Source organism: Cicer arietinum, chromosome 5 (genome assembly GCF_000331145.2).
Source record: "Cicer arietinum cultivar CDC Frontier isolate Library 1 chromosome 5, Cicar.CDCFrontier_v2.0, whole genome shotgun sequence".
NCBI lineage: Eukaryota > Viridiplantae > Streptophyta > Magnoliopsida > Fabales > Fabaceae > Cicer > Cicer arietinum.
In genome coordinates, this window is record NC_021164.2 from 55,005,045 (window position 1) to 55,025,244 (window position 20,200).

Here is a 20,200-nt window from a genome sequence, read left to right on the forward strand (position 1 = left end):
CAAAAGATGATAAATTTAAGAGGTCAAAATAATTATTTTTAAAATAAAGGGGCAAAATTGTTTTTTAACCTATTAATAATAATAAATTCTAAATCTAAAAAAAAAATTCTGAACTTCGATATACATTTTATTCGGAGAGAAGTGAATAGGTAAGTTTACAACTTAGCTCTAAGATACAAGGTTCATGGTTAAACCTTTTTTTTTTTTTTGTCATTATCTTGCACGGATTGCCCAACTTATTATAAATGTAATGTATTGCAGTTGTCGTAAAAACAAAAGATTTCCAGTCCACAAATTGAATATTCGTTCAATTCAAACGTGTCTAGTTCCTAAACTATGAACACCAACAATTCTCTCATATACTTAACAATGCTGTCACTAGAAATAAATAACAAACTCAAACTGGTTCTTATCTCTCTAAAAAAAAAACATAAAATAGAAGGTGCCAGTTATATACTGTTAAAAAATTAGCCAGCTAATTATAAATTGGTCAAATACTATAGTTGTAGCCAAAAATGGTAGTGGCAAAACCAAGTAAATTATAGTGGTGATGAAATGTGGAATCCATAAGGCCATAACTAATAATTAGCTCAAGAAATACCAAAACCCCCCCGGCACGTGAAACAACATTGACATCTGCATAACCAACATATGCATTAAGCACACAAACTATGATGGGTAACACAGTCAACAAAGAGAGAGAGGGAGAAAGAAAAAGAAGTTGACCAAGCATCTTGTGGGTGAGCTACCTGCCTCTTTCACACGCTCAATGGCGTTGAATTTTTTAATAAAATCATGCACCTTTGATGCCTTGGGCCTTAACCATGTAACCATGCAATTCTAATTGGCACCCCTTATATATATAAACAATACTGAATTACAACCAAATAAAAAACAGAGAAGAAGGGAAAAAATATACAAAAAACCAACACAGAAATATTCCACGTCTTCCCTTTTTGCCTCAAAAGAATTGAAAGACTGGTAGAGAGAGTTCACAAGTTGTGGAAGAAAGACAAACAATTCTTATTCTTGATACTTCCCTCCATTATTCTAGTCCTTAAACCTGCCCTCAAACTTTTCATTTAGATTTAACAAATTGAAAAAAGAATAGAGAAATGGGTCGTATTCCATGCTGTGAGAAGGACAACGTGAAGAGAGGTCAGTGGACACCTGAGGAAGATAACAAACTCTCCTCTTACATTGCTCAACATGGCACTCGCAACTGGCGCCTCATTCCCAAGAATGCTGGTTAGTTCCTCTCCTTTCCCTTTCAAAAAATATATTATTTAAACCAATGTCAAAAAAATAATAAACTTTAATACTTGATTTTGCGTATGGAATAGGCCTTCAGAGATGTGGAAAGAGCTGCAGGCTAAGGTGGACTAATTACCTTCGTCCTGATCTTAAACATGGCCAATTCTCAGATGCAGAAGAGCAAACTATTGTTAAACTTCATTCAGTTTTCGGTAACAGGTACCACAAATGTTAACTATGCATTGAGGTTATGTTATGTGTAGCGTATGCAATTCTCTGTATCAAATTGCTAATGCTTGCTTAAATGGATGTTCAGATGGTCACTGATAGCAGCCCAGCTGCCGGGACGCACGGACAATGATGTCAAAAACCACTGGAACACCAAGCTGAAAAAGAAACTGTCAGGCATGGGTATAGACCCTGTCACCCACAAGCCATTCTCTCATTTAATGGCTGAAATTGCTACAACATTGGCACCCCCACAGGCAGCTCACCTAGCTGAAGCAGCCCTTGGCTGCTTCAAGGACGAAGTGCTCCACCTTCTCACCAGGAAGCCAATTAACTTCCAGGGCCAACATTCCAACGTAGGATTGGGAAATAACATCACAGATTACTTTAACTGTAAGCCAGAAGAAAAGGACGACAATGTTGAGAAGATTAAGCTTGACCTATCAAAGGCCATACAACAAGAACATGAAATGATGCCCTCAAATAAACCTTGGGACTCCACTGCTGCTACATCTGCAAGTTTTGCAATGCCATACAATGTTTTCCCTACCATGTCTGGGTTTCAATTCAGTCCATCATGTTTCGGCAATAAAGGGGATGCATCACCATGGAGCCAAAGCTTATGTACCGGAAGCACATGCACAGCCATGGACCAGCAAAGCCAGTTTCATGAAAAATTCGAAGAGGAAAATGGGGATGATTCTGAGGCTACAAAAGAACTTAGAAATCTATCCAATATATTCAACTCAGACTGTGTCGTGTGGGATTTACCAGCAGATGATTTAATCAATCCCATGGTATAAGAAATATTACAGAATAGAGGAAGCTTAGAAGCTCAACTTGTGAGAATGCATTAAGGAATAAATTTTTTACAAATATGATCAATGGTACAAAATGTAAATAAGAGCTATTTTTACAAATTATGAATACACAACAAGTGAAAAGCATTATTTGACCTAACCAATTTTCTCAGTACTCTCCTAATAATATCTTTGGATTATTAGATCAAGCAAAATATGATGATGAAGAGGATGTATCTGCCAGAATCTGTGAATATGGGTGATAAAATAAACATTAGGACAAATATAGAAGAAACGAACACAGAAGTAATAACTACTTTTTCTAAATCACTGCACAATATGTTTGTATTCCTTAGAAAGCTACCTCAAGTTGCTCTTCGGTGAATAGCTCTTTCTGACCATTCCATGTATCTGCATGGGTTCGCCGAAACTCTGCAACAGCTTTCGTAACAGTACATTTCACAGGGGATGGCTCACCACTAAAGCGAGCTAGTAGTGTAACATGCCCAGGCAACCAACTGAAAGTAGTTTATGCAGTCAAATAAAGGCAGAAAATATAATGTCAAAAAAATCAATGGATGCATAATCAATGCCTTCAGATATATCCAAAATAGAAACAAAATTATGCCTGTGATTCTTGTAATCTATAATAGAGCTCAACACCCAAAAGCCTATAGATTATTTTATTTTTTTGACTTAACACCCATGCTTGTGGATGTGATTTCAAGAAAATATTTTGGATTTCTCCCAACCAAGTTTACGGATCTTTTGTCAAAGTTAATTACCATCATTCCCTTAAATAGAAAAAGAACATTCGTATGTTAGATTATAGACTGAGCACTATCACTTAAATCATATATACTCCTAATGGTATAGAGGCGTCACATGATGTTTGACTTTGACATTTTTCCTTCAATACTCAGGGACGAACTTAAATTTTCAAGTGATGCATTAGTTGAAGATAGTAGTCAATCAATGGCAGTACGAACATGGCATATGTAGGGATTTCATAATAAATCAACAATAAAGAAGTTTATTTTTTAATATAATTGACCTATCGTCATACCATTTTTACTATCTCAAGTTGAGTTTACATAGCCATTACTAACATACCAAGACCAATACATAATCATTTCAATGGATATTACTGAACAAACCTGGGCATGTCATATGGGGATGATAATACAGAAGCTACCAAAGCTAGTACTGCACCATGAATCGATGCTACAGCTGAACCAGAGCTTGCATTTCTGCATTTGAAAATTTCTACACTTTATCAAGTGTGACATGTGCTATAGCTAGAAATTTGAGAGAGAGAGAAAGTTGACAAATAAATAATAATCGAACCCTATATAGTATACACAATGCTTTCATGCGTACTTATTGCATAATATATTTTTGTGACACGCTGGATGCCCCATGACTTCATTTCTTATTAATAGCAAATATTCTAGAGTTCAACAATTAAGCTTACATTCTACATGCAGACAAATCAAATTTCAGCTATAGCGTTAATAGCATTTTCATAAAGTTCCATATTATAACGATCGATACACCTTCACAAGACTATGGACAAGGGATAAAGGCAATAATACATTCAAAGAAATTAACCAGCATTTAGGCATTTTTTAGGTCCACAATTTTACAAAATAATAACAACTAAACTTTCCAGAAACTTGATGGAATCTTTAGTACAAATACAATATTACATTTCAATAAATTACCTCGATTTTCTTCTCTTTTGTATAATATTTCCCTCTACATAAGCTCTATCACGGAAATCTTTTGCTAGATCTTCATCTCCACCCTTCATAAAGCCTGCTAAAACTGCTGCAGCATGTTCTCTTACCTAGACCAATGATTAAGTCTTCCACAATGAGATTATTTAAATGCAGTAAATCAGAATCATATCAGATTAAATATAAATAGCAACCATCGACAATAGATGTCATCACAGAAAAGCAACACAGGAAAAGTCAGATGGTTCCCCTAAATTGTATGTTGATATAGATATAGATTTGTCGAAATGAGGAACAACCACCAGAATCTAAAATTTTCATGTAAACATACTTTTTTCCACAGGTACGTCAAACAAGCTCTCATTTGGTTTATGATCCTGCACCATTTACAACCTAGTTCTTCAAATTGGAAAGAGATGCCAGGCTAATAGACAAGTACGACCGATTCAGGTGAAACCTTTTCAACAAGCTTAGGATCATTTTCTATAAAGTACAGGTATCTCATCCTAAATTACCCAAACTAAAAAATATAGAAAGGGAGAAAAACAACATTCTGTGTTTCCATTTAAAGAGAAAGAGCTTGCCTCAACTTGGTTGTCTACTAGTAACTTCTCAACTACTCTCCAAATTTCTTGTTTCTTTGAACTTGAAAGAATGAAAGTGTGCCTGTTAAAGAAGGAACAGACCTTTATTTTCATCTGATTTATAACAGAAAAAAGTAGTAAGATAATTATTAGAAAATGATTATAAATGAAAAAACAATTTTTTAAGGTATGTTTGGATGGAGGTTTTTGCAGGGAAGGGCTTATTTTTCTTTTTTAGTTAAGAGAGCTATAAAATGTTTCAAAAAATGGAATGAAGTGTGATTGAAATGTTATATGATAATTTATTATGTTATTGTTTCATTTTTTTTTAAATCTCAAATTTGTCCCAAAATATAGATTCATCCCTCCCAAACCTACCCTAAGTATTATTTTCATACATTTCAAACCATGGATTTAAATCAGTTGACTTAAAAAGAAAATATTACCACATAAGCAAGATGTGTATAAGGACTCCAACCATTTAAAGTTTGATATGCCAAAACAATACAGTCACAAATCATCATACCTGTACATGAAAGTATGCAGATATGTCAATGTCGCAGACCTAGTTCGCCAGTTGGAATCATTGGCAGCAGAAAGTATCACATCTATGGCCTTCTGGAGGTGAGGTTCCCAAACAATCATCCATTTTAGTAATTCAAATGCTACCTTGGCTAAAGTTGACAAATCCTTATTTGATGTTTCCTTCAAAAGAAAACAAAATTATTCAGAAGTGTGGCAACCGATACACTTGAATGATGATAGAAAAAAGTAAATGAATATAACAATATTTCTAATTTTTTTAATACAACTTCTCCAAAGGTTATTAAAAGAACGATTCAAGATATCTCATCCTAGATTAACTCCTGGAAGATTATGAAAATCAGAATTCATTGTGTTTTTCCGAAACTCTGGTTAGACAAATGCTAGGAGAAGCAAACTGGATCTTAATACCAATAACATAATTAGGTGTCTAAACTTGAAGGCTTAAGACAGTACGAGAATCAAAATCATCCACAACAAACGATACAATTTTTCAAAAGGAAACACAATCAAGATGACATAATAAGGAAAGGAATCAGATCAGAGTTAAGAATACAGTCAAACAAGAAGTAAAGAAGTGAAAGTTCTTATGAATACAGTCAAATCTATAGCCCAAACCTTCAAGGAAATCACAGGATATAGAAGCCCCACAATCACATCCCGAAGATAAGAGGATCTCCCAGACTTCAATGACAAGATGATGAAGTAGAGTAGCTACATTTGTTTGGAACAATAAACAATTAGTAAAACAAAAGTAAATGATATAATAAGTCAAATCTGATCCCGAAAAACTATATATCTTCTATTAGTACCGTTTCCATCCATTTCATATCATCCTGTGAATCACCATCTAAATGCCCATTTTGAGAACTTGTCTCAATCGGATTCACAGCTTTATCTGATTGCGAAGCAATCTGAATGTTCACAACTGCTTCAGCTGCTCTATCTGTAAGAAACTGAACCCAGCTTTCGTCTTTCATCAAATTATCAACATTGTTGTTTCTTTCATCACACGCATTATCATGATGACTTGAATGATATAGCCGAATGTTAGAGCACAATACAGAAAGGGTAACCCCTAGAGCTTCCCTCACCTGTTGCGTAGACAAATTGAAATAGGTCAGTACCGCAAACAATTAAGAAAATGTCTACCCACTTATATATTCATGTTGCATAACAGGGAGGGACATCAGTTTCAATGCCAAACCACTTATTCCAATAAGTATCTCCACCTGGGCGTGAAGAGAGAGAAGAGAGACAGAGAGATCTTTTATGTTCACATAAAACCTGACCATGCATTAAAAAATATATTTATTCATTGTTTTAATAAAAAAAATTGCAGAGTTCCGTTTTCTCCTTGCAAGATGCAGCTTCCCAGATTATTTTTAAATTCAAAATCATATACGCATAATGTCATTTTGATAATTAACAATAATCCTACATAATTAATTGTTGAAGTTGTGAGATTTTAGAGAAAAGGAGGAGAGAAAATAATAAGGGTTTGAATATTATTGATAATAGCTTAATGCTGACTTGATTACAAAAGATTCAATAATAATCTCTATTTATAGAGAAACATAGACTCAATCCTAAATGAGGAATAAATCATAATAATAAAGAAAGATATTCTAAGATTCTCTATGATTATAAATTGATCATAGAAAATAACTCAAGATACTCTAATATAATATAAAAGATATTTTCTAATATTCTAACATTAATAATTCTATAAAAGATAAACCAGAGCACAGCTTTATATACAACATTTATATTATATTCTTCAGGAGACTTGCTTGTAAATGCCTAAACAACAATCAACCAAATCAAGTAATAGAATAAACCTTAAAAATATCAGCTATTCCTTCATCCCCTGTCCTAGAACAAACACTGAATAGAGATCCATCTTAAGAATGTAAACAGTTAACTAATGGCAAAATAGATCAGCTAAACCAAATTAATATCTTGAAACTGTTTCAGCCAATCCTGCCTGTCATACCATATAAGCTCAAACATAGCATGACAAATTAGTGTGAATGAGCTCTCAACAGCTGATGGTAGATATTTATCACTTGACATGTGAACTACTTTGAACCAAATATGGAGGCCAAGGATTCAGTTGACAATGTAAGTCTTCTAATTAGATGTTGCAAATTTATTTATTCTTGAGGCTAGTCTTTCACTCGTCAAGTTTGACATGGACGAGATTATTAACAAACAGTATAAAAGACTGAATTTCAAAAAACTGAACATCAAAATGTGACAATGTATATTTTAGACAAGCCTATTTAAGTCATTAGGAATTTGAACTATAATCAAATTGGCTGGCAACGGGGAGGGTGGAATATAATACATAAAGTCACAGAAGGAGAGTTTAAATACATGACTGATTAAATAAATAGTGTCAGAATATTAAAAAATATCTTATAAGATCTTTTATATTATATTAGAGTATCTTGAGTTATTTCTTAGGATCAATTTATAATCACAGAGATATCTTAGAATATCTCTCATTATTATTATGATTTATTCCTGATTTAGGATTGAGTCTATGTTTCTCTATAAATATAGATTAGTATTGAGTCTTTTGTAATAAAGTCAGCATTAAGCTATTATCAATAATATTCAAACCCTTATTATTTTCTCTCCTCATTTTCTCTAAAATCCCACAACTTCAACAAATAGAATCAGAGGAAATACTTACTTGGGCTGACGAGTGGCACATGTTACCAAGAACTTCCTTCAGAAGTGTATCATGGAGCTGTATTTCACCCACTGGCATTTTCTGTGGGGATATTTCTATAAGTGCAGCAGCCAGAAAAGCATATCGCTTGGCTGTTACAGTGGTAGCTACTGTTGGAGGTAAAGGAGTCATCAAGGAATCCAAAATTTTCTGTCTCAAAAGAGGAACTCTTGTTCCATACTTTCCTTTACCAGTAACTGCATATCTTATGCAAGAGGACCACTCAGGAACTGATTCAACAGATTGTGCTAAAATTATATTCTTCAACTGGAGCATCAGCCAGCTTTCCCATGCTTCTGATAGGCCGTCGATATCAGAATGTAACACACCTGCCAGTGCTTCCGCAGCTACACATTGTTTAGACCTCTCCTTGGCAACTGTAAACTCATCTACTGCACCTTTCAGAGCCAACACTACAGGCATGCCACATTCTTGTACTAGCCGCTTGAAAGTACGAGCAAAACTTGAGTAGAATGTATCACTTCCTAAAAAGGATATCCAACTTGGTGTACGTGGCCATGAAGCCGAAAATTCAAAAAGAAAACCGGTTATGGATGTGTCTGCTAAGCTTTGGATACTGGAATCTCCATGATTTCCTCTTGAAGCAGTTTCCTTATCTGTTATTATATGAACATGAGAAAGACTAGTGAGTGTATCATTGAAGAAACCATCTTCCTGAAAAGTTTGGGTTAAAGTTCCTTCAAGGGACGACTTCACATGGCCCTTCAAATCCTCAAGTACGTCAGACTTCTCACCAGGAGACAGCTTATAAGGTGATTCCTTTAACAATGTATTCAAAGCCGAAATAGCAAGTATCCTTGTCTGAGGAAGTTGACTTTTTAAATTCTTCAAGAAGTGTCCTAAATAAGAAACAACATGAATAGCATAAAGAAAATGCATAAAGAAAAGTGCAGTAATACTGACTTCGAATGTGCAAAAGGCAACCCAAACAAATAAAACAAAAAACAAAAGATCCAGAAGCAAACAAGAAGCTATACAAACCAGCAGCTTCGCTCAGGATTTTAGATGATGAATTTGGATGGTTCCGAGATGCCAAAGCCAGTAGGAGCAGAACTCTGTTAGCCATCAAATTATACCTGAAAAAAACAAAACTTTAAGGTCAACATTTTAGATGTGCAAGAATCACAAGTCTCAACAGAAAGCTGAAACTAGTTAACAAATTGTGAGGCAGCATGTAAAAACTGAAATAGATGAAAAGGAAGCAGCTGGGAGGCAGAAAACAAATATACAGAAGAGCAACTCATTAATCATGAAAGTCAAACAATTTTCTAACCAAATGAATCAACATTTACCGCCAATGCAAGCCAGTAGAACCAAAACTCATGGAACCAATCATAGAAACCAAATCGGAAAAACCCAGTCCACTAGTATGATTGTCTTTGTCTGATATCCTGAAAAAGCTTCTAGATACTCCAGAAAATTGGATGGTGTACATCATAAAAAGCTGTTGGAAGCATGGAAATATTAAACAATAAAAAACACATAATAAAATTGCAATAATCTGATGAAGGGAAGCTTACCTGATTAATCGCTTTCTGAGATTTCAAGGATTCGTGATGAGAACTTCAAAGAAGAAACAAGGAAAGTCTTATTCTCTGATGTTACACAAGGTACAACGATTTTTATCTAAAAGGCTAAACAAAGAAAATGAAATTACCTTGAAAGAATTGACAAGATAAATGAAGAGAATGACTTTTGATCCTAGAATTAAAGAAAACGTGTAAGAGAAATAAAAATATTAACTGTCCATAAAAAAATATTTAAGAACGTCATCCTTGATGATCACCGTTGTCAAATGCTTGAGAACTGTTTGTGAGCCAAGGACTGAACAAGAACCCAAGACTGCATACTCCTTGGCATTGGGGTCCTGCAAGTTATTGGTAAGAGTGATGACACATTTAGAAATCATAGATGGCCATCTCTTGATCAGCTTCACTAAAGCTTTCCCTGCAAGCCTGGATCATAAAAGAGTTTTAATCGGGCATAAAACAGCACAGTAGTTGTATTCACTAAAGCATATTTAATTATTGGATGAGACATTAGCTGATATCCAAACGGAAAGAGAATCAAGATAAACCATTTATAGACCATTTAATATATATTAAACTTAACTTCAATAACACGTGAAACCTCAAAGAAGCAAACACAGTTTGAAATTTACATTGATGCATCATGCATGATGCCATTGCTCACATTGAAACAATAATATGAGCTATTATTCTTTCTTTTTTGGAAGAACATAAGTTTCACTGGAGAAGGAAATAAACATGAGGAGGAATAGATATGATAAGAACAATCACCGTATGACGATTCTGACTGGTGGGGCTCCCAACTTTCAAGATATATTGGTTTCATTTTACTTAAAAAATTGGTGGTTGACTTAACAGGCAATGTAAGCAGTTCTACCTAAATATTAAAATATGAGGCGTCTATTATTGGACTATAACAATCAAAATTGTTAGCTATGAATTTCTCAATCACTTACAGGCGGACAGTTTCATAGCTATACAAAGAGAGACTCAATAAATCATCCATCAAAATAGTCACGTGTGCAGATGGACCGTAATTCCCACATGCACGATAAAGATGATAGGATGCTTGTGAAGACCTCCAGGTATTGTGCATGAATGCCTTGTCAATAAGAGCCCACCTAGGTCTGATATGGCAAAAACACTCAGTCTTGTCAAAAAGTTCTTTGCACACTGTTCTTGCGTTTAAGATTGAAGAGCAGTCAAACTATTAGTACCTTTTATTTCCTTTAGAATGAGATGACAGAATAAAATTAATTGGGGGTTCTATTAGGGCAGCAGATTCCAACTTCCAAGACGGCCTGTGACTAGACCACTCATCATATTCCAAACTTCCTGTGTAAGAAAAGGGAACAGATTTAGTTAAAATGTGCATACACAAACAGAATTTGGAGTAATATGCCAAAACTTATTTCGACGGAGAGCTGAATACCATAATTTCCCAAAGCGTCAATAATACGAATAATGAGTATCAACAGGATGCTGTCATCGGATTTTTTCTCGAGGACATATCTGTTAAACAGAGATTAAAGGGATTACAGGATTTATGGAAAAGGAAACCACTTGCAATAAGTTAAAGGAATGATGTCCAAAGTAGCAGTAAATGTGACCCTTACTTGCAGGCTGTATGTACAATCTCAGCAGCTTTTTCTCTCAGAGCAGTAGTTCCAACAGTACAGCCTGTTGCCCCAGCAATTAGAAATGTATGGTTTGGATCTTCAACCATTCCATTCCTAGAGGTTGGGACAAAATCTGGCAAGCAAGAGAGAAGTCCTTGCAGTGATGATTTAACACGTAAAAGAGTCACTTTCAAGTGCTCTTTCTCATCTCCTGCATGGAAAATTACATTCAATATAATAGTGTACCAGTTAGAAATGTATGTTTTGGATCTTCGGGGAACCCTATCATCCAAATATGTCTTATGATAAACAAATTATTGTATCAGAAAAATAGGAAAACTCCAAGAAATCAGAATAATCAGTATCAATATACAAAGCATAGAACTTATCAGAAAAAAAAAATACAAAACATAGATAATTTCAAGAGATATTCATAATTATTAATTAATACTAATCTTCGTTGTCAAAAATAAACCTTGCTAATGATGACAGGAAAACTAATTAACTACGAAATGCTTATCTGTTATACCTTGATCAGCATGAATTTTAGTTTGGCATATTTTCAACAGATCATCCAAAGCAGACTTAAAGTGATCATCTAAAAGATCATTTGCAAAATGAATTTCTTCATCAGAAGGAATATGCCACTTTGGGGTCAACCTTTCATCAGTGGAAAAATCTTTCGTGCTAATCCACTCTTCTAGAGCAACAGCATCAGGGTGACTGAGAACACACCTAGAAAACCACAATGTGTTTATGTCACCCAAGATATACAGCTACAAAATCAAGGGGAAAATACTAAATAAACGTAGCCAAATGAATGAACCCTTCTTTTACGTACTTATATTGGTCTATTGGATAATAATGAATCTGACTTCCAAGAAGGGACCGAAGAAGACGATCAGCAGCACCATTAATCTGTCATTGAAAGTAACAATCAAATAAAGACATAGAACCATTGGTCTACAACTCAGCACCAAATTCATGTTTATTAGAAAGAGAATTGTTTAAAGTTATGGGATTTTAGAAATAAAAAAAGAAAGAAATAATAAGAAATATAAGTATAGGGAAATATACTTGATATTGACTTGATACAAAAGGATAAACACTAATTCCTATTTACGGATAATATACTCAATCTTAACTAAATAGGGAAATTAGGAAACAAAGCATGACAATAAGCTATATGAAAACTAATCTTAAGAGATAATTTGATATACTCTAATATAATATAAAATATATTTTATAATATTCTAACACAACAGACGGTGGAGGCACATCAGGGCACATGGGACTGTTTCTGGGGTTGAAAATTTTGGGACTGCGTATATCAAGAGATTCTGCACACAACGGAAGTGGTAACAACAGAAAACTCGCAAAAAAAAGCGTCCGATAACAGCAGGTGGCAGCAAGCGACAATGACGGAGAATGGAAACACGTCGGAAACTATAATTATATTTCCAACCTTTTTGAGAACTCGGAAGCGGAATAATAGCAAGATAGATCAAAGAGAATCAAACCAGGCTTTAGATACCAGTGTTATTAATGGTGGATTATGGCAGTCTACCAAAAATCCACCATATGAACATGGCATTGGGGCTTATGGCAGAAGTATGGTGGATATAGTAGGTGCCGCAGCCTGTGTCAAGGCTGGCACAAAATACGCCATGCTATAACGCCATGGCGGAAATATTACAACACTACTAGAAACCATGTTGAATTTACTGAATTTTAGATGAAAAGAGGAGAAATAATAAGAAATATAATACAACTACAATGAAATATGATCGATATTGACTTGATACAAAAGGCTAAACACTAACATTTATTTTTAGGGATACATAGACTCAGTCTTAATAAAATAAAAATTAGAAAACTAATCATAACAATAATAAGTAATATGAAAACTAATCGTAAGAGATAACTTGAGATACTTTATTATATTATATTGTCAAATATTATAAGATATTTTATAATAATATTCTAACAAGAATATAATCATTTTATTTGAAGAAACAGATCAAGTGCATGGGGAAGAATAAGACCTTCCAAGATGGTGCGTCAAAAGCCAAGAAGATAACTTCTTTCAATTGATCCCTGTAGCGGAGGAGTGCTGGACCTCCATATGTAATGCCAACTGATAATATCTTTAGTTGATAGTCAATTGCAGCCTCAAGAGCAGGTGAAATTGTGGACCTAACCTGAAGTAGAGAAGTCTCAGCTTTCCAGAGAATCCAGAGGAACATTCAGTGAAAGAGTATCACAATTACAACTAACCAAAATCAGTTACCTTGGTTGAAGCAGAAGCATCAAAAATCCCACTTCCTCCAAATCCTGTACCTGGTGTTCCTTTCAAAGAGGACATTACAGACACTAATATTGGCTCAACAAGTTGACTAACTGCTTCTTCTGGGTTCGAGGGAACACATGCACAACATAGCAGTCCAACCTCTGCAATAGCACCAGGAAGAATATTTGTCCTCACAAACTTGGAAATTTTCTTCAAGGCCTGTTTGATATGTCAGTGAAGTGTAAGACAACATATTGGCTTCGAAAGAGCTGTATGTATCAAGCATTGTCAGGGATCCAACGATCCTATTGCTAGAAATAGAACTACTAGGGTGTATTACAAAAAAGGGGGAACATTGTAAATACTGATAGTTAGCCTTTTTTTTAGGAATTCATTTTGTTATTGTGTAAACTAGAGAGTACTCTAGTGAGACGGGATTAGAGTCCTCTGTGTATCTTTTTCTTTAGTTATCAATAAAACTATATGGGCAAATAAACTTTATTTCCATATCCTTGTTAGATAGGAATTGCAAATTCCTATCAAGTATTTTATGTGTAATTACCTGACTATATAGTGACTTTGAAAGCCTCCCAAGAAGAATTTCAAGAACACAGAAGTAGAATGGCAAATCATCAACTAGAAAAGTTCCTGACGCAGCTGATGAGTGCAGACCTTCATTTCTAATATACCAAAAACTAGTTATCCAGTTATAAATGCGTAACAACAAGCCTACATAAAACCCACTTAAACAAAATCATTTCCAAATAAAAAACATGCAAGAAAGGGGACTTTGAAACCATTACTTACAAGACACTGCTGGGTTCTAAGTGTAGAAGTAGGGAAAATAGACGGCATAAGAACTCATCCAGCCATTCAGAAAAGCGGATCATAGGCATAAATGACAAGTCATCAATTTTATCATCCAATAAAGCCAACTGCATTTACACGGTAGAGAGGTTTAGCTTTCTCGATATTAGTACAAGCAAGCTGTTTATAGAATATATAAAAAAGTTGAAACTCACATTTGAAAATATGGAACCAATTAATTGCATGGTAGCTAAAGTTTTTGGAGGGTCGTTAACATCCATGCCAAGTAATGCATTGGATAATGAAACCCCCAAAAGATCAATGAATGTTTCATCCCCACCACCAACATCCACTTGTTTCATGGAGGAAGCTGATACAGCTGTATAAAATAGTGAACGCCCAACAAATGCCACTGACATAACTGCAATTTTCAACTGGTGGGTGGCAGTCATCTGGCTAGGCAAAATGAATACGGTCAGAAAGACAAATTAATATAATATAGTATACTGTTTAAAGAGTGACAATAATATCCCATCCCTCAGTAGACATGTTACCAGGAAGAAAATATAATGTTTTGGACATGCCACTGACCACATATCAATGTTGTCAATTGCGGATTGCAGAAAATAGTTTGTTCAAATTCCACTATGCTAAAGTGCTATAGCGCTGCAATAGGAGCTATTTGACAACACTTTGTACTAGTTAGCTTATTGTAAAGCAATAGCGATTAGTTCAAATTCCGCTATGCTATAGCGCTAAAGCAGATATTTGACAACACTTCCACATGATAAAAATTCAAACAACACAACTAACCGTCTCAAGGGCCATTTGAAACCGCGACGCCACAAATGGTAGGACCAATGAGGGTTCCACATAAGACAATATAGAAGTTGCTGCAGCAACTGTCTTGGAGAGATGCTCATTCTTGCTGTATTGACCACGATCAATTAACTTAAGCACTGTATTGACAAAGAAAACCCTCTCTGATTCTCCAAGATGCTGTTCAGAGGGTCTACAATTATTTATGCTCCTGTAGAACAAACTTTTTCAATTCCATAAAACAGATGCAGGAAAGAAACAGAATATATGACAAATAATAATTGATCAGTACAACTGTTCATCTAAAATTGAACCCCCAAATAAAACAAAACCCGCTCCAGCAAGTAAGTCCATCGACCGCCATTTGAGGGATGATAATATCTATGAACAAAAGCCAGTAACAAAAAGGAAAGAATTGAATTGAAGAGAAGGCAAGCTTAATTAAGCTAAATACTGCAAGCGATGTGTAAGTAAACTAACTGTTCCAAAATGTTGACCAATTTCTCAAAGTGCTGTTTTGCGGAACTACCAGGTTTTAGCAAGTATACCTGCAATTGCAATTACAGAAGATCACTTGACTAAAAGTACGAAACCAGCAACATGGCTCAAACGTTAGAATCCTACAAAAGTAAGCAATAAAATATTTTCTTACAATTGACTTGGCTATAGCCTTTGCAGGGGTGGAAGTTCTACTGGAAAACAATAACCTTGTGTTTCTTGGGACATCCTGTGAAAATGGATATGATCCACTTCCATTTGCAACAGGAACCTGCAATTCATGAGTGCAAGCATGAAATGAAGGAAAAATCCAAAACTATATTATATATACACACACAGATATATATTGCTGGGTAAAAATTAGTTGTTAGTAGTCAGGGTTTCTGGACCTCCTTCTCAAACTCCTGCGGGTATCTCAGCTCAATTACTTGAGCTATGCCATGGGGACAAACTTTATCTATATTCTCGTATTAAATCCCTAAAGGACAGCTGTAATTCTCCATCTACTTATACTATATAGCATATATGCTATTAATGAAAAAATCAATAATATATATACGCACACACTATATATGCTATCCTCTTATTAGCTTCAATCAATAAAACTGTAAATGTCCATATACTATATTTGCTCTCCTCCTGTTAGCTTCAATCAGTCCCTGCAAGCCATCAACTGGATCGATCACTAATTGGCCTAATACAAGACTTTTCATTGAAAGCATATCAAAATTATCTTCCCAAGGCAGTGAATTCCAGCACCATTTGAAGCACATAATACTTATTAACTAAAGCTCGCTGAATTAGAAGAGCTGATCGGTTGTGCAAGTCAAGATTGGATGTCTATCAGTCAAAAGTTACTTCCTCAAAGCATGGTATTATTGTTCTTTGAGTTCTTAAATTTGGTGCTCTCTAAATTTGGGGTGTTGAGGTCGGATATTAATAAGGGCCATGCTGGTCTTGTAGTAAAATAATATCTGCTACTGTTCGTACAACATTGCTAGTTTCCCAGCTTACGGCACGGTGAAGCTTTCCGGGAGTCAAATTTTCTATTGGGGTGATCATGTTTCCAAAGAGAAAATAAATAAGATATGAATATGTGATCAATTAGTTGAAAATATCTATTATTTAGCGATACATTACCCTCTAAGATAAACATCATTCTTTTGATATTCGCTACTATGCACTTGTATATAATTAATTGTGTTTCACTAATCACTACAAAAACGTGTTAAAAACACATATTTTAAATATTCAAAAACTGAAATCTCAGTTGCACTAAGAAACAAGTTTGCAAATATTACTCCCTCCATTCCAAAGTAACCGTACTTTAAGGTTTCTATACAAATTTTAAGGTAAGCAATAAATTGTCTAATGGACATAATAGTTTTACTAAATTATTAATAAATGCATGCTTGATAATGTATCTGGTTAATGAAAAGTTGCAATAAAAACTACATGTCTCGTATATAATCAAATAAGGGCAAAATTGAAAAGATATAATTAATGATGCATTGGAATGACAAAGCAACACTTAATTTGCAGATTTTTACTTTTGCTAAAACGACTATAAATTTGGAACGGAGGAAGTATTTAAAAAAGGATAAAAAGCAGCACAATAAATTATCTTTAAATGAAGTGCCTATAAGACATATAGCATGTATCTACTTCTGATCACTTTCAATTAATCTGTAAATTAAAATGTGCATAAGACCTAACATTACCAGAAGAATTGATATGCTCACCTCAAACATATTTAGGTATTTAGCAAAAAGCAAAGGCAAGAATCCTTCCAAGTAAACATTGTGGTAATTTTTTACAACACGAGCTATGACATCTGCCCACTGGAGGTTCCAGAATTGGCAATTTGGTATAGATTCCCACAAGTCTATACACTCTGTTATCCAATCACTGCAATTTCCATTGTAAAACTTAATCCCAAAGGAAGTCAAATCAGATATAATACAAAATAAGTTTCGTAACAAATTTATGCTTCTTACAGTGTATAAAAGGCCTGATTGTCTCGATTTGTTGGGAGAAACAGTCTGGCAAACCCAGATCCTTCAAAGGATGAATTATGCCATGGGTTTTGCAATAAAGATCTACAAATTCATTCATTGATCCGAAGAAAAGTAATTAATAAATAAATAAATAAATAAAACAAAAGCAGAAAGTTGAAAATCGTAAAAGTCGTAATACAGGTCCAGCATTATTTCATTAAATGAAAAGATAGACAATTTCCTTTAGCTCAAAGTGTCAATAGAAAGTACAAAATTAATAAAAGCATAAGAAGAAAAACTGGTGATAATTCAAATTGAGCAGAAATGTTAAAGCACTCACTTAAACTCAGACCATATCTCAAAGGCAGAACCTGATGGGAAAAATCTTCGGCAGTACTGAACAAGTGAAGTTATAGTCAGAAAATGCTGATGCCTTATTCTCCAACCTTCTGGGCCTGTACTTCTGCAAAACAATAATATAACTCAGAATCACCAGCCTAAAAGTACAGAATCTAATATGAAGCACAGAATAAAATAGTTCAATATATGTTCAATTACATATTTTGCTTTTAGCAAGAGACGCTACAGTTTAAAGATAAATGAAAAAAAAATTTAAGAAAAGAACATGAAAATCAAAAGAAAAGGTTAAGTTTATAACAAAGATAACTATTGTGTTTAATATCTAATTAAAGTTTTAACTCATCAAGATTGCTTTTCTTTTTCCTTTGTTTTCATTGACAAGCCTAAGAAATCACAAACTCCAGAGCTAGGCATAACCAACTATAAACAACACAGAATAACTTTAAGTTTAAAACAAATTAAAGCTGCAGCATCGACAGTATAAAACTTACCTAGTAAAATGAGTGCTAATCAGTGTATCATACAGAGGCCTCCATTCAATAGTCAGCGCAATATTTTTCCTATACTTGTTGACTAGTCTGACTAATAAACGTCCCCATCTAATCTAATAAACAAAAAATGACACATTCATTTAAGAGCATGAAAAGACATATGAAAACAAGAAAACTCCACTTCTCATCCAAGACAAAATGCAGCACCTGGGCATAAAGCTTATTACGGGACATGTGAAATAGTTCAAGACCCATCAGAATAAGGGTGCGGACATCTTCCAAAGACACATCACTTTCCGCCTTTATGAAACTGCACAACACAAAGAAGTTAAATTTCATTCCATCAACCAACTCCATCCGGATACAACCACGACCCAAAAAAAAAAACATGTCATGTCCACTACTAATAATGCAATAAAAAGCCAGTGGATACTAAGATCATCTCCAATGGAGTGAAAATGAGTTCGTCATCCGGCGTGTAATTATTTAACTTCCAGTTTTTTGTGGTTTCAGCGTGTAATCACCGTACTGTCAGAAAAAACGGTGCTTCATAGCAGTTAGCTTTTATTTTTTTCTATCTACTTTCACAATTTAATAATAATATAATTATAACCGCTACCTTTTATTAATTTATTAATAATAATAAATTTTTTTTATTAATTTATAACCGTTATCTTTTTTTTAATTTATTAATAATAATAAAAATAATGTATAATAAAAATAATATATAGATGTTAACTTGTTTTTAAATTAATTTTTTATTTTCAATTAACTTTTTTATTTTAATTTTAAATTAAAATAATGTATAATAATATAATATGATTTTTTTAAAGTTTAACAGTAAAAAATGAATAAATTGATTTATGGTGATGTGACATAGTAGAACTTGAATCATGTTGAGTTCACGGTTGGAGCAGAATGAGTGAATTGCTTCAAGATAATGTGGCACAGTGGACCCATCTAAAGAACTCATATTGAGTTCACCAATTGGAGATGCTCTAATAAGAATTTCCCACTGAATAACGAACACTGAAACTAGTGATGACTTAAGAACTACCAAAAGAGTGAAACAAATAAAATTGTTATACATAATATATGATACGATGTTATTACAAACACAGTTAAGTGACCCTGACAACAGTCATAAGCATAATGTGTTTGAATTTGCTTATTTAAAGAAATTAATAGCTTTTCTTTGACAACTACTGGAGAGAAGTTTTGATAAACAAGGATTAACAAAGGCCATAAGTGAAATTGAAAATTGAGAGTTGAAAGTGGAACTAACAGGTCAAGGACAGAGATGTATTTGAGAGTTGAATAGACGGATTCAGGATCGTGGTGATTGAAGGAAGAGTTGACGGCGGCGATGATGCGGGCGGAAGAGTGTCTCTCTGTGGCGGTTTGAGCCGCCACAGGTGGCGGCAACCATGCATTGTAGAGATGCATTTCTTTTTATATGGAAGAAATGTGAGAAAATGAAAAACAGAAAGGATTTGGTAGTTATTTGTTGTACAACTGTGAATGTCAATTTATAATGTGTGGGTGAGGATTGAAGATTTAGAGGACTTTCTCAACAAGAAATAGAGTCGAAGAGAGTGTGAATGTGCGTGCCTACACTATGGTTAATTCTTGTGTTCAAACGAACCAAGTTAGTTTGTTAGCAAAAAAATAATGACTTACAATATATTGAGTCAGATCAAATATAATTTATATATAATCCAAAAGAATGAATAGATTCATACTTTATTAACTAATTCAAAAGTATGGTTATTTTTTATTTTTTTTTTAAATTATAGTTATATGAATTATAGGTCAACCTGCAAATATGCAAATTAAAACCACATAATAAACGGTTTAAGCGGTTTAACATACACAAACCAA

At 34.2% G+C, this 20,200-nt stretch overlaps 2 protein-coding genes across 2 annotated transcripts; one reads left to right on the forward strand and one right to left on the reverse strand.

Moving 5' to 3' along the window:
• The first annotated feature begins 905 nt into the window (after positions 1-905).
• Positions 906-2,377, forward strand: LOC101494483 (transcription factor MYB80). The gene is made up of 3 exons (XM_004500116.4): positions 906-1,248; positions 1,344-1,473; positions 1,571-2,377. Exons 1-3 carry the CDS (start codon positions 1,116-1,118, stop codon positions 2,283-2,285), a joined length of 978 nt encoding a protein of 325 aa, XP_004500173.1. The 5' UTR covers positions 906-1,115; the 3' UTR covers positions 2,286-2,377.
• Positions 2,310-19,901, reverse strand: LOC113786739 (proteasome activator subunit 4-like). Its single transcript, XM_073369217.1, has 34 exons — positions 19,605-19,901; positions 18,527-18,629; positions 18,320-18,432; positions 17,809-17,931; positions 17,469-17,570; positions 17,214-17,379; positions 15,626-15,742; positions 15,454-15,521; positions 14,968-15,184; positions 14,370-14,606; positions 14,155-14,282; positions 13,910-14,027; positions 13,348-13,566; positions 13,103-13,258; positions 11,899-11,975; positions 11,587-11,792; positions 11,055-11,268; positions 10,871-10,950; positions 10,656-10,773; positions 10,395-10,565; positions 9,696-9,864; positions 9,567-9,610; positions 9,430-9,472; positions 9,202-9,353; positions 8,891-8,985; positions 7,850-8,748; positions 5,961-6,242; positions 5,767-5,862; positions 5,132-5,310; positions 4,606-4,687; positions 4,007-4,131; positions 3,440-3,532; positions 2,647-2,800; positions 2,310-2,529 (listed from the first exon to the last, which is right to left on the reverse strand). Exons 1-34 carry the CDS (start codon positions 19,763-19,765, stop codon positions 2,488-2,490), a joined length of 5,349 nt encoding a protein of 1,782 aa, XP_073225318.1. The 5' UTR covers positions 19,766-19,901; the 3' UTR covers positions 2,310-2,487.
• Between the last annotated feature and the right edge of the window lie 299 nt (positions 19,902-20,200).